General features: G+C 36.8%; 1 protein-coding gene across 2 annotated transcripts in view; it reads left to right on the plus strand.

The window, feature by feature from the left end:
- Window positions 1–16,619, plus strand: part of CPNE8 (copine 8) — a 280,364-nt gene that overhangs the window by 72,313 nt on the left and 191,432 nt on the right. For both annotated transcript variants that reach the window (XM_003825722.7, XM_063593096.1), the window contains one exon: window positions 8,391–8,467. In XM_003825722.7, coding sequence (XP_003825770.1) covers window positions 8,391–8,467 — 77 coding nt within the window. The remainder of the gene's footprint in view (window positions 1–8,390; window positions 8,468–16,619) is intronic.

Raw genomic sequence — 16,619 nt, forward strand, 5'->3', positions numbered from 1 at the left:
TAGGTAAAGACACATATAGCTCATCCAACCCAAAAGAAATTCATGAGGATTTTTGAAGATCAGACAGAATCAATGAACAAGATAGGTTTATTCCCTGAGGATATGATTCATTAAGACTGTTGTTGTCTACCTGCCAATTTTGCAAAGTGAAATAAATATGAACTGGAACCTTGTAGGAAAAACTGCTAAGTGCCCAGGTTGCATGTGGCATAAAGGCACTTACTTATTTTTTTATAAAAGGGATTTTGTAGCAAGAGAGACCCCTTGAATTAGTAATAATAATTTTTTTTTCCATTCTCTTTTCCGATAATTTTGAAAGAATTTTCTCTCAGGATGACTTTATTTGGTGTTCGGTACTTAAGACTCTTGGGTCAAATTCCTGTTTTTTGATACTGTTAGGGAAAATGGAGATAGAATATAGAACTGCACCTTAGATTTCTAACATTGCAAATAAATATGACGTAAGACATAAACAATCATAATTACTTTAATTGATTCTATTTGTGGTGGAAACGTGTTTTAGTGAAAATCATTGTGCACCAGACAAAGACTTATGGAATCTAGGGACATCTTTTTTAGAAGATTTATTCTGTTTATGATTCTCTGAGGAAATAGCTTTACTAAGATATTTTTCCCTATAGTGTTAGGCCCTGTGAACAAAATATGGCATTTTGAATTCTGAGTTTGTTCTGTAAGGTACTAGTGAACCTACTCAACTAAATACTATTAGCAGAACTACATAGTATACTTTCATTTGCATAATTAAATTGCATAAGCCAAATCATTAATGAAAGGATTAATGACAGGCCCATAATTGGTGTGTACAGGATTCTGCTTGGGATGTTGGACCAGATAACATAGAAACTGTACTCTATATACGAAATTTTCATACAGACAAGGCAATCCAAAATACATTTATCCACTTGGTTGGTTGCGGAAGGCACCACTAAACTTTTTGTTTCAGACATATTCATGGCTCACTGGATTATTTTGTACACTAGACAGTAGCCTTCAGTGAAGGTGTATATTTTTTAACACACTTTCTAAATATTATAAATATAAGCTTTCACATAGAGATCAGTTATATTTAAAAATTGTATTTGAATATTGTTTGGACTATGAAATGGATTTTCTCATAGAAACAGATTTTTAAGTGGGGCAAGATTCTTTCATTAGAGTATAAAGCTAATTTAACCTATATATAGATGAACTGAATTCTAAAGTATTAATATATATTCATATAGGCAGACAGGCAATAAATATAGGACAGGCACTTGTCGTGCTGGGGAATATAGCAATGAATAAGACAAACAAGGCCTCTCTCCTAAAGCAGCTTACATTTTGGAATTGAAGAGGTGAGGTAAGCAGATTTACTCAATGAACATGAATACAATAAGTGATTAAGATACTTGACTTTCTTTATGGCACTTAAACTAGTAAGGCACTTTATGGCACTTAAACTAGTAAGACTGGGAGAGAGTGACTGGAGAAGCACCAGTAGTCAGAAGCTGAAGTTTCCCTAAACCAACCAGCATGGTTCTATGCCATTTATCACCTTGGGTGTATATTTACTGAGGAGAAGGAGGGAATGATTGAAAATCTAGGAGAACAGCATCCCAGGCAAAAGGAAGAACAGTACAGTGGCCTTGAGTCAAGAAAGAGTTTGGGGCCAGGTGCGGTGGCTCATGCTTGTAATCCCAGCACTTTGAGAGGCCGAGGTGGGTGGATCACGAGGTCAGGAGATTGAGACCATCCTGGCCAACGTGGTGAAACCCTGTATCTACTAAAAATACAAAAATTAGCTGGGCGTGGTGGCACATGCCTGCAATCCCAGCTACTCAGGAGGCTGAGGCAGGAGAATCGCTTGAACCAGGGATGAACCAGGGAGGCAGAGGTTGCAGTGAGCCGAGATTGTGCCACTGTACTCCAGCCTGGTGACAGAGTGAACTCCATCTCAAAAAAAAAAAAGTTTGGAATGTTGGTGTGACAGAAAGATGGCTACCATATGTAAAATATTAAGAGTGATGAGGGGAGTGTACTGAAATAGTTCGGAAACATACATAGGAATCAGATGATGGAGAGATTTGGAGGCCACAGTTAAAAAAAGAGTTTGGATTTTTCTTTTTTTGGATGGATATCACTGGAGGATGATGTGATCTGATTTATGCATTTAAATGGTGACTGTGACAGTTGAAGTGGAGAATGGGGTTGAGGAAGCAAGACTGGAATTAAGGAGGTCAGTTATAAGGCTGTTGTAGTTTGACTGGGTGAGCAACCTTTGGTGGTTAAAAACCATTGAAGTGGTGAGACGTGGTCAGATTTGGAATATATGTTGGTAGTATGACTGATGATGAATTGGATGTCCAGTGTAAAAATAAGAGAAGTTAGAGTGGCTACTAGGTTCCTGATGAGAACAAATGGGTAAATAGTGATGTGGTTCATATAATGAGGTACATTGGGGAGAAGGAGATTGAGGCAGGGGGGTGAGGATTGAGAGACCCATGGTAAGGCCAAGTTCATGTTAAATTTGAGACCCCCAGTAAGCATCCAAATGGAGATATTGATTAGGCAGTGTTTGAAGACTAAGACATAGATTTACTAACCATCAGCCAATCAAGTTGGAACTCAGAGTTATCTAAGAAAATGCAAATGGAGAAGAGCATAGGATAGAATCTTGAGGGAAGAAGAGTAGCTAGAATGATCATTTTAAAAGCCAGCTAGGACATGTCGCTTTCCAGTTTAAACCCTCCAATGGCTTTCATCCACACTTAGGATAGAAATCAGTCCTTGATATAGCCCCTGGTTACCTCCTCTCCTGCCATTCTCGTCATTGCTCACCCTGCTCTAACCTGCTGTCTCTCTTGCTTTTCCTTGAGCACCCAAGTACTTGTCTCAGGGACTTTGTTCTTGCGTTTTCTCCTATCTGTAATGCTTCTGCCCCAGATATTCACATGGTTCCCTCCCTCACATGATTCAGGTATCTACTTGAATAGATAACTGCGAGGCCTTACCTGACTGCCCTGTGTAAAAGAGCGCTTCATGTTATTCTTTGATGCTTTTTCAATAAAAACTTTCTTTTTTTCCTGTAGCCTTCTTTCTAGTTCTTATTAGATGATGAGAGAGAGCCTTATACACATATTCAAGCTAAAATGTTTATGACTGTTGCTATACATGGCTATCTTTCCCATTTGCATTCTCAGTAGGGTCTTAAAGAATCTGCCTTAGACTTTCAGACAGAGATAGGGATAATGCCTGAGATGGGTTTGAATATAGCAACTTCAGCACTCATTAAGTTATATTAGGTGGGTTCGTTTGCACATAAAACTGGCCCTTACTCAGGGCTTACTATTTAATAATGATACTTTGTCATAGTATAATGTCATATTTAATATTATTATTTGATAATGCTATATTTCAGATATTTAATCATAATATTTAGTAAGTTTTCTAGTTATTTGGCATAGCACCTGTCTCACCATGTTTACTAGCAGTGAGAATATTTACTTATTTTCTGTTAACATATTACATTTTGAACTTCGTTATTGATGAACTAGTGTTCTATCAAAAGTGATGTGCTGTAACAATGTAAATATTTTCCATAGATTTGTAATATTTGTGAATATAAATATTTAAAAACTATGGTAGAATGTTATTTTACTATAGCATAGCTTTATTTTGAAAAGCTGTATGTGGTATATGTTTGCAATTATTGAATATATATGTGGATCTTTTTTTTTTTTTTTTTTTTTTGAGACAGTGTCTTACTCTGTCACCCAGGCTGGAGTGCAGTGGCCCGATCTTGGCTCACCGCAACCTCCACCTCCCGGGTTCAAGCTATTCTCCTGCCTCAGCCTACCAAGTGGCTGGGACCTCAGGCCTGCACCAACATACCTTGCTAATTTTTTTATTTTTAGTAGAGACGGGTTTTCACCATGTTGCCCAGGCTGGTCTTGAACTCCTGACCTCAAGCGATCTGCCGGCCTCTGTCCCCCAAAGTGCTGGGATTACAGGCGTGAGCCACCATGGCTGACCAATATGTGGATAATTTTTAAAAATTGGTGGCCGGGTGCGGTGGCTCATACCTGTAATCCCAGCACTTTGGGAGGCCAAGGAGGGCAGATCACGAGGTCAGGAGATTGAGACCATCCTGGCTAACACGGTGAAACCCCGTCTCTACTAAAAATACAAAAAAATTAGCTGGGCGTGGTGACAAGTGCCTGTAGTCCCAGCTACTTGGGAGGCTGAGGCAGGAGAATGGTGTGAACCCGGGAGGTGGAGCTTGCAGTGAGCTGAGATCGCGCCACTGCACTCCAGGCTGGGCAACAGAGCAAGACTCCCGTCTCAAAAAAAAAAAAAAAGGTTAATTTCAGTCACTGATCATCTACTTGTTGAAAACTTAATTTTCTTTCAGTGTCTTATTTAACTGCCTTCATTTGGACTGTTAGAAAGCCAAAGGTATCTTTTCTTTTCTTTTTTTTTTTTGAGATAAGGTCTCACTCTGTCGCCCAGGCTGGAATACAGTGCCATGATCTCAGCTTACTGTTACCTCTGCCTCCAGGATCAAGCGATTCTCCTGCCTTAGCCTCCCAAGTAGTGGGGATTACAGGCACACAGCACCATATCCAGCTAATTTTTGTATTTTTAGTAGAGATGGGGTTTCACCATGTTGGCCCGACTGGTCTTGATCGCCTGACCTCAAGTGATCCGCCCACCTCGGCCTCCCAAAGTGCTGGGATTACAGGTGTGAGCCACTGCTCCTGGCGTAGCCAAAAATATCTTAAAAACCAACAGTTGTGCTGAGGGAAAAGAAATGTATACATTCAGGGATAGTGTATAATTTTCGAAATTGTATTTGTAATTTAAATTTAGAACTTTGTATTATCTCTCGGAGGTTGGATTTAGCATTTTGGTTTGTAGATGGATCTATCCGTTAAAAAGACAAATTCTTGCTTTTTTATAATATTAAAATGTGAGAAACTGTTTCTACTAAAATATTGAATCAAGCCCGGGTGCAGTGGCTCATGCCTCTAATCCTAGCTCTTTGGGAGGCTGAGGCAGGTGGATCACCTGAGCTCAGGAGTTCGAGACCATCCTGGCCAACATGGCGAAACCCTGTCTCTACTAAAAATACAAACATTAGCTGCGAGTGCCATAAATATTTGGGGGCAAAATGTACGGTACCTGTAGAGGCCTCCATTCAAGTCGTATGTACATTATACTCACCTGAATTTGCAAGAGCAACAGGCCGAGGTCTTCTATAGCCTTACACTTCCCAGCTTCACCTTTAAGGGAGAGGCCTGGGAAGTGATCTGGCAATACTGCCCTGTATGGCTGTATGTCCAGCTTACTGCCACAGTACTGTTTTCCTTCTCAGCTGATGCCTGTGCTTTTCATGTCTGCCATTATGGGCCTGTGTTGATTCTTCAGCAGTCCCAATTTAGCTAATTGGGTGATTGCATTCCCCTGCGCTGGTGGAGCTGGAAAAGGAAATGACTTCTGACTCAGTTTTCTCCCGAGGCTTTTTCTGTAGAGTCCAGTGGTGTATGTCATAGTGTATGTCAAGCCACACACCCTTTCCTGTGCTTCTTGTAGGTATGAAATCGTCCTCATTACCTAGCACTCAGGTGTTTTTAATTCAGGGGTTTATCAAACCAGTCTAGTGGAGTTCTGGCCAATCAGCTAGGACTAGCCAGAGCTGGTTGACACCAGTGTGTGTGTGGCCTTTGACACAGAAATACACAGATTCACGTCATAGCTTTTTGGTGCATGTTTTGTTGATTTTGTTCAGCCAAGGTGATTGTTCATGTGTTCTCTTGTATTTGTTAGTGTGTCTCCATATTAATATGATCCTGCTCAATATTTATGTTTTATTCTCTTGAGCAATTTCAGCACAGATGGCTTTTACTGAGACTCGCTACTCCATTGGCAAAGTCCATTTAATATGTAGTATTTGCAGGTGCGCATTAGCATAATTATCCTTAGAAAAGAATTCTGGAATCGCCCTTGTGTGTTTTTTTGCTGCTGACTCAGAAGAGCAGTGATACATTTCAGATCTTCAGTTTTCAGTTCTTTCTAGCTGTCATGAGACTTAAAGAAATTTAGGTTTATTAAAATTCCATAAACATTTGTAAAATCTGTTTTGATATTGATAAAGAAGTGCCATTATGAAAGGTGTTTCATTTAAATATGGGAAAGCTTTATCTTAAATTCTCTTTATGTATTTGAAAGCAAATTTAAAGTGATTTGCAGTTTAATGAAGGTGTGGCCATGCCGGCAGTATCCAAGTATCAGATGTGGGGTTATTTTTTGTCTCATGTGCAAGTACGGTTTTCACCAAATCCTGTCATTTTTCTGTGCGGTACTGTTTGGGGCCTTAACACTTTGCCTCTTATTAACTACCATAGCCTTCTGATTGATCTGGCTTCTAGTTTTTTTCCTCATTCCTGAAATCACTCTGCAAATAGGCACTTGAGTAATCTTCTGAATACACTGCTCTAATGGTGTCCCTGAATTGGTGAAAGGCTTCTGGTTGCTTCTGATGACCCTAAGACAACTTTTGTGTCTGGTCATGAGGGCCCTCTCTGGGCTTGGCTCTTCATCTCCATTTCTGCTTTTTACTTGAGTCCTTCTCTTTTCTCATTATTCTCTGGCCTGTAACTCTGATCTGTTCTGTAAATCTAAAATGTCCAATTATCTTCTCTCCAAGCAATATCTGATCTGATTCCTTACTGGCTCTCAAGAAAGTAATTCCTTTGGGAAAATGTTCCCTTGACTATGCTAGTCTACAGATATCTTTTCCTCCTCTTTTTAATTAGGGCACTTCTCACCCCCACTTTCCCCACCTCCAACACTGAAGAACATAGTTTTTACTTTTGTGGCTTGGTAAGCTTTTTTGTGACTGGGTCTCATTCCTTTCATTAGACTAGAAGCAGAGAGGCAGCATGGCTTGGCATAGTGATTAGGTGAGTAGTAAGCCTTGGGTTTAGACTTGGGTCCAAATTGTAGCTCTGAGCAACTTACTTTCTCTGTGCCTCAGTTCCCTTATCTGAGAGATGGGGCCAATACTAGTTCCTCACCATGAGTTGGCTTTTTTTCTTTCATCTGAGAACAGTCATTTCTCTGTAAAACTACTAAACTAAATAGATTTGTTTATTTAGTATACTGAACACATTTTGTTTGCCATTAATCCTCTCTGTCCATCCTTCTTAGGAATTTTCTTGGTCCTGTTCACTACACAAACAATTTAGAGAGATCTCCCACCTTGTTTTAGAACAGGGCAATTCTTTGAATCATATACAGGCTAAGCTAGAAGGCACGTGTCTTTCCCTGGAACAACTTCACATTTTCTTGACCTACATATCCAGATGGTGTTGGTGCCCTTATTTTATAGATATATGAGTTTGCATTGTACTTATGGTATTTAAATTCTTATGTGGCATATCAATCTGGAGTCAGAACATCAGAATTTGTCTTGGCTCTGCTATGTTTGGAAAATCAACCTTCTAGAGTTTTAGTTTCTATTTTTTTAATTAAATTAAATTAAATTATTTAAAAAATTTTTGTGAGTACATAGTAGGTGTATGCATTTATGAGGTACATGAGATGTTTTGATATAGGCATGCAATGTGAAATAAGCACTTAGTTTCTTTATATGTGAAATGCAGTGTTAATATCAGACCTCTCACTTACAGGGTTATTCTGAGTCTTGAAAATAAGAATCATACGGTTGTATGTTAATGAACGTTATAGTATATTTTACTTAACCCATTTTTAGGCACTTACAATATGCTAGTATTAACTCATGCAATAACTAATTGAACCCTCAGAACAATTTTGTGAGGAGGTACTAATACATTATAGAGAAGAGCAAACTGCAGAGCTTAATTAATTGCCTACAATCACAGTTAGTAAGTGGTAGTACTAGAATAGACACCTGGCAGGTTGGCTGTGGACCCTAGTTGAGGCTACTGCATCACATGACCTTTCTCTAAGTGTTACTGGGATTAGCCACCTCTGCTGTGGGCTTTCTCATTTTGTCTCCTCAGCCAACAATTCCAGTAATTCAGAGGCATCCGAAGTTAAGCCAATTGTGCATTCAAAACCCCCAACTTTTGTCTATTTTTTATTATAACTTAAAACATAAAAAGAAAACAAATGCAATGCCTGTGAACTCAGAATAACTGCTCTATGATTAAAAACACAAAATGCTGTGCAAACATATGAAAGTCACGTGGTAAGATTAATGCATATTGAGCTTATTTTACTTATTATTGGAAGTTAGAAATGTCAATATTTCAGCAATGAAAACAATGCAGATGTATGATGTACAAAACATATACTGTAAAGATAGTTTGGAAACTTATGAGCTTTAATCTTTTTATCTATTTCAGGACTTTCTGGGACAAGTGTTTTGTACATTGGGAGAGATCGTTGGTTCACAGGGAAGTCGCCTGGAAAAACCAATAGTGTAAGTATTTTTTAATTCAGACAATGAAATGCCAACTTTAACAGTTTCTATTTTGTCAGTTTGGAATTGGTGAATGCATGGTTGTGGAGCAAAAGTGGGTTTTAAAATCTTGTTTGAGTTTTTTCTTTTAACAAATAATTTTGACATATTTTTAAAGAATAATTTCTATGTCACCTGTCATATGCTATGCTAAAAAATTTTCACAAGATGAAATGAGCAAATTTAAATAAGGAAATGTGTTGTTTTTCTTTTGGTTGTACTATTAATTATCAGATTTAGTACTTCTTGAAAAAGAGATTTTACTCTTTTGGGTTAGTAAATATATGTAGTAAACTGCTGTTAATACCATGTATTTCATAAATGCACTTTTGGTTATTGAAATTTTCATAATAATTTTTACCATGGAAGTAGCTTGTAGAGAAAGCTATAAGTAGGTAAATATTGGGAGAAGGTAATCACTAAGAATGGTCTATTCCATCTTCACCTTCAATTGCTGGGATCGTGTTTAGTTTTCAGGTCAATTGCATGAGTTGATTCTGTTTTCTCCAGTTCCAAATAAGGCAGGGAGCAAATTTTAGAAATTTTTCATGGCTTTATTCTCCTTTCCTCCTTCTTCCCCTTCCCTAATCCTGATTATTTGGATTGACTTAACTGTTCATAAAATTCAGAAGATCTAGAAAGAATAGTACATTTTCAGAGCTAACCACAACGTCAAAAGCTTTAGGGAATTTTGAAGTCTTTATCTTCATCAATCTTTTAAGAATCTCAAACTCAAAAAATAAATATTCCAATACTCCATAAATCTGTTTATTTCTGACATAAATACTTGAAATGGCAAGGCATTATTCTCACATTTCTTATATAAAATTAAACTTTTTATTTAGTGTGTTCATTGCTATGCAAGAAATTATTAGGCTAATAAGAATTCTATAAATTCTAATTTTTTGAAATTTAATTTGATTTTCTTAGAAAATTATTACCGAATGTCAGTTTGAAAACTTTCATATATCAGCTCCCATTTTAAACTCTTTTTATGTTTAATTTATTTTCACATAATTATAGGACTTGGAAGCTTATTACAAAAATATATTTATGCTCACTTTAGTAAGTAGTAAGCAATCTGTGAGGCAAATGCAAATATTTTATTGAGTGCATATAATTCTAATTGCATCTCCTATTCTAGTGACTTATGCTCACAAGGATTCCTAAGATCACTAAATCTACCTTTTGTTTTTTGTCATTAAAAAGAATCAATAATATATGCAATACCACCTTAAAGATGCCTTTAACATTCTTCAAGAGAAAACAAAAGCAATTAAAATACAGAATTTTCATTTCCAAGCAACAGAATAGAGATTTTTATGAATGGGTACACTTCGTATTCATTTATTTATTTGTTAGCTTTTATTTTAGGTTCAGAGGTACTTGTGCAGGTTTGCTAGGTAGATAAATTGCACATCACAGGGCTTTGGCATAGATTATTTCATCACCCAGGTAATAAGCATAGTACCCCATAGGTAGTTTTTCGGTCCTCACTTTCCTCCCTTCCTCCACCCTCAAGTAGGCTCCAGTGTCTGCTCTTTCCTTCTTTGTGTCCATGACTACTCAGTGTTTATCTCCTGCTTGTAAGTGAGAACATGTGGTATTTGGTTTTCTGTTCCTGTGTCAATTTGATTAGGATAATGGCCTCTAGTTCCATTACTGTTGCTACAAAGGATAAAATTTCAGACTTTTTTATGTCTGTATAATATTCCATCTTATATTTACCACATTTTATTTATTCAGTCCACCATTGGTGGGCATTTAGGTTGATTCCATGTCTTTGCTATTGTGAATAGTGCTGCAATGAACATAAACATGAATGTCTTTATGGTAGAACAATTTATATTCCTTTGGCTATGTACCCAATAATGGGATTGCTGGGTCAAATGGTAATTCTGTTTTAAGTTTTTTGAGAAATCACCAAATTGCTTTACACAGTGGCTGAACTAATTTACATTTCCACCAGCAGCATGTAAGTGTTCCCTTTTCTCTGCAGCCTCACCAGCATCTGTTATTTTTTGACTTTTTAGTAATAGCCACTCTGACTGTTCTAAGATGATATCACATTATGGTTTTTATTTGCATTTCTCTAATGATTAGTGATGTTGAGCATTTCTTTCCTATGCACGTTGGCTATGTGGTATACTTTTTTTTTTTTTTTTTGAGACGGAGTCTCCCTTTGTTGTCCAGGTGCAATCTCTGCTCACTGCAACCTCTGCCTCCCGGGTTCAAGCGATTCTTCTGCCTCAGCCTCCCGAGTAGCTGGGATTACAGGCGCACGCGTGGCGCCCTGCTAATTTTTTTTTTTTTTTTTTTTTTGTATTTTTAGTAGAGACGGGGTTTCAGCATGTTGGTCAGGCTGGTCTCGAACTCCTGACCTCGTGATCTGCCCGCCTCGGCCTCCCAAAGTTCTGGGATTACAGGCGTGAGCCACTGCGCCCAGCCTATGTGGTATACATATTTTTAAATTAGTAATTTTATTGGAAATTTTTATCTGTTTTTTTAACATAAGGAAATCATAATTCTGATTTCAGAAAATGATTAAATTATTAAGTTATAAAAAATTTACCAGTGGAAAATCATATTTATATTAATCTTGGAATATATTAAAAATTTGATATTATTATAATGTGTTGATTGGGGTATGTGGTGAATAGAACATAGCATAAGATATGGTCCTTGTTCAGCTGATTCAACAATTCCCACTAGGTATGACCAGCAAAAATAAATTCTTGCTAAGAGGTGAAGATACCTAGGGTAGACTGGTAGAATATGCAAATGTTGGGAGAATTTGCTGGGGGTTGAGTCATGATCATTTTATGTAATCAGAAAGGATGAGATTTAGATTTTTCTTAGCTCTTGCTAAGGGCGGGGTATAACATACACATATTTCATATAGTGTAATGAGGGAAAGACTTCAAAACTTGCTCATCCAACATGGATCTACAGTAACCACATGCTGTGCTTCATCTATAGGATATTCTGAAATTTAGACAACTTTATTGAAGGTCCTCAGGTTCTATCTTTCTTACTGAAAAAGGAACTATTAATTTGATTTTCTAAGCTTATATCACTAAATTTTATTCAGCCCTTCATCTCCTTGGACAGTCTTGTCAGGCAAGTAAACATTAAGAAAATAGTTTAAAGGTAAGATTATTGTTTGAGCAGTGGAAGATTTCTAAATTTTTCTAAGAAAACTTAGCTAGGCAAGTTTTAGTACTAAGTGGGTAAGAAAATGTAAAGCTTGAATGTAGCAAAGAGATGGACTACAAAAGAAAAAAGCAAAGAAATAAAACCTTAGGAATTGCAGACTGGTTGCAATTACATTCATTAAACAGTAGTGAATTGGATTAGATACCTAAGATAATCCAATAGAGGAAAGAGATGAGAGGGTGAAATGAAATAGGAAAGATTAATTAAAAATGGGAGAGTAAAAGTGAATATGATTAGTTTGCTAGTGGAAAGATATTTTGGCTTTATTAATTAAGGCACCTAGTGACGTGCTATCACTGGATCAGATGTTCCACCGCAGGTGAACAATGGACTGGAAAAAACATTTTGTAGTCACCCTTCGTCTTGCATGGAAAAGACTGGCTTTAATGAAAAACTCTAGCTGTGAGAGAGGCATGTGTCTGGAGGAAGAACATGTGGATTGAAGAACAAGGTCTGTTGGCTAAGTTTTAAGTTCAGGTACTTTGAGAGAAGATACAGCTTCTATGCAAATATCATTTTACTCCCTTACCTCAGTCTCAAATGAAAAACACAACCATTCATACTTTTTGTTTGAAAAAGCACAATTGGGTTGAGGAAGAGCAAAATGCTGTTTGCATGGAAGCTTTATCTGCGAATAATGCCAAGATAGCCCTTCAGAGCAGCTGGTCCACTCCATGGAGTCCTAAATTCCACATTCATCCTTGCTAACTCCTGCTCTTCCATGTACTTCACTTTTTTTACTTTTTAACTTTTTTTCCTGAATCAATCTAATAAGCAAATAGTGGGAAGAGATGGGAACATGGGAAGATCTGAGATATTTCAGTGGAAGAGGGAATGGCTTTGGAAGAAATGAAACCAGGGAAGGTATTGGAGATGATGCAAGGTCAGGAAGTGTTTTCTTCTCGTGACAGGAAGCTTGGTGACAAACACAACTTCGAAGCCTCCATGTTTTCACATGAATATGTAAGAGTAGTAAAATTTACGAATGCATGACCAAAATAGCCGAGAAATTCACACTGGGGAAATAATAGGTATTTATGGTATAGCTCTTCTATCTATTCTTCATAGTTTCCACTGCCTCCTGCTGTCTTGCTGTGTGAACCTGCCCTGACCAGGTATCTTTAACTGTTTGGTTAAAGATAACATTGTAGGACAGCCACTAAACATTCTACTGTTTTTCATGGTCTGGTCCTCATGACTGAGGATAGAAATAGAATTTGCACACTCCTGGTGCTGCAGCCATTACTTTTTGCAATCATGTTTGTGAGAGGTTAGGTGATTTTCCCTATCTGGATGGGCACTGGCTTCTGAATTGCAGCATAGGACACCTCCAGAAGATATCCTGAGGCAGACAGTCCACTTGCAAGTAACACACAATTGATTTATCATGAATTTAGAGTCTTCTTGTGTCCCAAATGTTATTTATCTTAAGTAGCATTATCCAAGTACCTCTTATTTATTAATTTTAGATTAGAGATTTATTTCCCAATTAATTTCCCATTTATATTCTAAGTTATTCAGAATACTTCCTTGTTTTTTTTTTTTTTGCTTTCTTTCCTTTAAATGGCCTAACTTAAATTATTTTCTGATAAGATACTCAGAATAATTTCTTCTAGCTTTTTAATTGTGATTGTGTTGTAATATCTCCTCAGAGGTAGTCTTTTTAAATTTATGATAACTGTAAAATTGGGAGATTTAAAGGAGACAACTTAGAATTTGAAATTATTTAATATCAATCAAACTTTTGACAACGAAGTTAGGATTATTATGAAGGTAAAATGGTTTGTTGTATGTAGCCTCTTGCCTCATTCTATAATGAGAATTTGAATTTAACCTCGGGCTTTTTTACTTTCTGTGTTTTGGTTATTGTTGTCATTTATAAAATTAGATTTTCTCATTTTATTATGAGAAAAAGCATTTCTATTTTTAATATTTTATATGCATAATGATGAAATAATTTGAAATTGATGTTCAATAATTTTTAGTTTACTTTTTAATAGCAGCTTAAGATTTTTGCAATTTCAATAGTCTGTTCTGTTGGATTTAAGCTTTGGGCAAACACGTTTCTCATCTGAATTCCATCCTACACTTTTGGTCTTTTCCTGGAACCCTCCTAAAATGAGTCTTGTGCTACTTAATTTGACTGAAACATTTACTGTGCTTCCTATGACTCATCTGCTCCTCTCTTTAGATCATCCCATTATTATTTAGCATTATACCCACTCAGCAGTGTGTTTTCTCATGCTGTGAGATTGTATCCAATTTTCTGTGATGCTGTCAAAGAGTCGTATGTCTTCTATCTTTAGGGATCTCAGTGATGGATTCGGCAAAGCCTTCCGAAATGCAAGAATCAGCACCGGTTTAAGAAAGATTGCCATTCTCTCCTCTGGGAGGAAAATATTTATTATGTTCCTCAAGTAATAGGCCTATTTGTTCCTGTTACTCTCAGCCAGGCATGAGTGGTTCCATATAAAAGGATCAGGGAAAAAGGCAGGCACTGGTAATAATTAGAAACTAGATTCTTACTCCAGGGAGAAGCAGGATACAATGGGAAGAAGCAGTACCAACAGTAATGGTACCAGCAGCTGTTTTGACTAAAGGACGTTTAGGAGGGCAAAGGCTATGTTTTTTGTAGGCTGGGAAAAGCACTTTGTGATCTAGGCAGTTGGTAGTGGGTGGAGGATTAAGGGAAGGTTCCTAGATGGATGATTGTGTCCTAACAGGTGAAGAGGACAGGGACAGGGACTCAGAGGCAAGTGATAATTGAAAAACCAGCTTGTAATTGTCTGATAGATGTGGGGATCTCAATTGTGACTTAGGGTTCAAGGACAGAGACAGACAGGTGCTGAAGTACAACAAGATGAAAGCAGGGAGAGGAACAGAGCAGAAAGGATGCTTCAGAATAAGGAAGAAGACTAAAATAGAAGAATAGTGTTTGAGGGGACTTGAGGCAGAGACTTACAGGGTTGGCTTAAAGATTTGACACAGATGTGGACTTATCCTGAAAGTTAGGCTTTGACTGTGAATGCAGTTAGAGATCAAATGTCTGTGAGAAGGAAGAGGAGGAAGAGGGATAGGAGAATGCACAGTCATAAAAGTGGGAAACATACAAACTCACCATAAAACAGGGCATGTTTTTAGCATGCAGCTTTTTGCCTGTAAAAATGTAATCAACTTTGGGGGAAATTTTGAGGCTCAAAGTAATCTTTATTATTAAATTGATATTGTTATGCTCTCTAATTTACTTCAGTGAAAAGAATATTGGGCTGGACTCAGAAGATGGTGTTTTTAGTCCTATCTCTGCTACTAACTTGCTATTGCAATATTAGGCCGTTTTTACATCTATACTTTTTTTTATGTCTATGGGTCACATTTGTAATAAGAATTTGCTGTAGAGCTAAATAAACAGCCACTGTAATGAAGTTGATAGTACATGAGCTTTGGGAGCAGTCAGACCTGGGTGTTAGAATTGATTAGGTATGTAATTTGAGCAAAGTGCATCAAATTCCTGAGACCCAGCTTCCTCATCTGAAATATCTGAATAACACTCATTTAAGAGTATTATTGTAAGTAACATCAATACTTTATACAACTGATTTGTGATGGAGCACATTAGAATTTAATAAACACTCAAATGGTGACTATTATTAATATTGTTTTTATTAAAAATAGCCAGTATCTTTCCTTCCTTCCTTCATGTTTATTTTTCTTAGAGACGTGTTTAGCTAGGAATTCAGCAAGTTTAAGGAAAGGACCATGTTAAACCAAACTTGATTACACTTATGTAAAGTGGTAAGTATTATCCAAATATAAATATTAAAAACTATTTGTCTGTTTTCAGTATGTAGCTGAACTATCAAATAGGGGAACTGAGTTAGATTTCTTCTTTTCATTAGTTTGGGTTTTATAAGATAGTTTTGGAAATATCCCGAATTTCCCATGTTAACGTGTAATTGCAAAAAATAATCCAGGGTTCAGTGTCAATTAAGAATAAAATATTTTGTTATTTGCAAAGACTACACAGATGTGTATACATGTTTGTAATCTTCACATGACTCAACACATTAAAAATAAAACTACTGATTGCCTTTCAGATAGATATTAGATACTTCACTAGCCTAGAGTAGAGCTTTAATCTACTTCTGGGAAAGCCTCTCGAAAAATGGTATATTCTTTTTAAAGGCCAAAGATAAAAGGAATTTTAGTACATTTACTCATGTTATTACACACAAGCTTCCGAGGTTTACATATAATCGAAGTTTAATAAAAATGTTGAGTTGAACCACTTTCTTACATTCATTTTCGAATGTGAGTGAGCTCATTCTCTGGAATGATCTCCGGGGAGGTAAATTGCTTACTCTAAATAGGCAGATTATGTGTATCTGCAGATTCCCATGATTCTCTGCTCTACTCAGATATACCAGTAGTGACAACTAAAGTCATACAGATGAAGAACTCTTCTGGATGGAAAGGATTGTAAAGGATATGACCAGTCATGAGAGATATAGGTAAAATGAATGAGTTTTTTACAAAATAGCCTTTAATGTCATTGTCAGAGACAAGCCTCAGAATGATTGGTTGGTTGTTCTGACTTGGTGTGACATGTGTCTTGTTCCTATGAGACTTGTGTGCAAGTAAGCCCTTTGGGCATCCCAGTTTAGGAAAGAAAAACAAGAGGAAAAATTATTTTACGAATGGTAACTTTATAGAGCAAATAATTTACTGACAGATTCTGGTAGATTGAATCTGAGTATAATAGAGGTTTTAGGGATTGTGTTTTTTAAAAATAATATATTCAACAAATCTTTACTAGGAATTGATTATGGATCAGAAACTGTTAGGTACTAAGTATACAATGATGAATATACAAAGTTGTTCCTGTCTTTATTGGTTTTTA

Source organism: Pan paniscus, chromosome 10 (assembly GCF_029289425.2).
Source record: "Pan paniscus chromosome 10, NHGRI_mPanPan1-v2.0_pri, whole genome shotgun sequence".
NCBI lineage: Eukaryota > Metazoa > Chordata > Mammalia > Primates > Hominidae > Pan > Pan paniscus.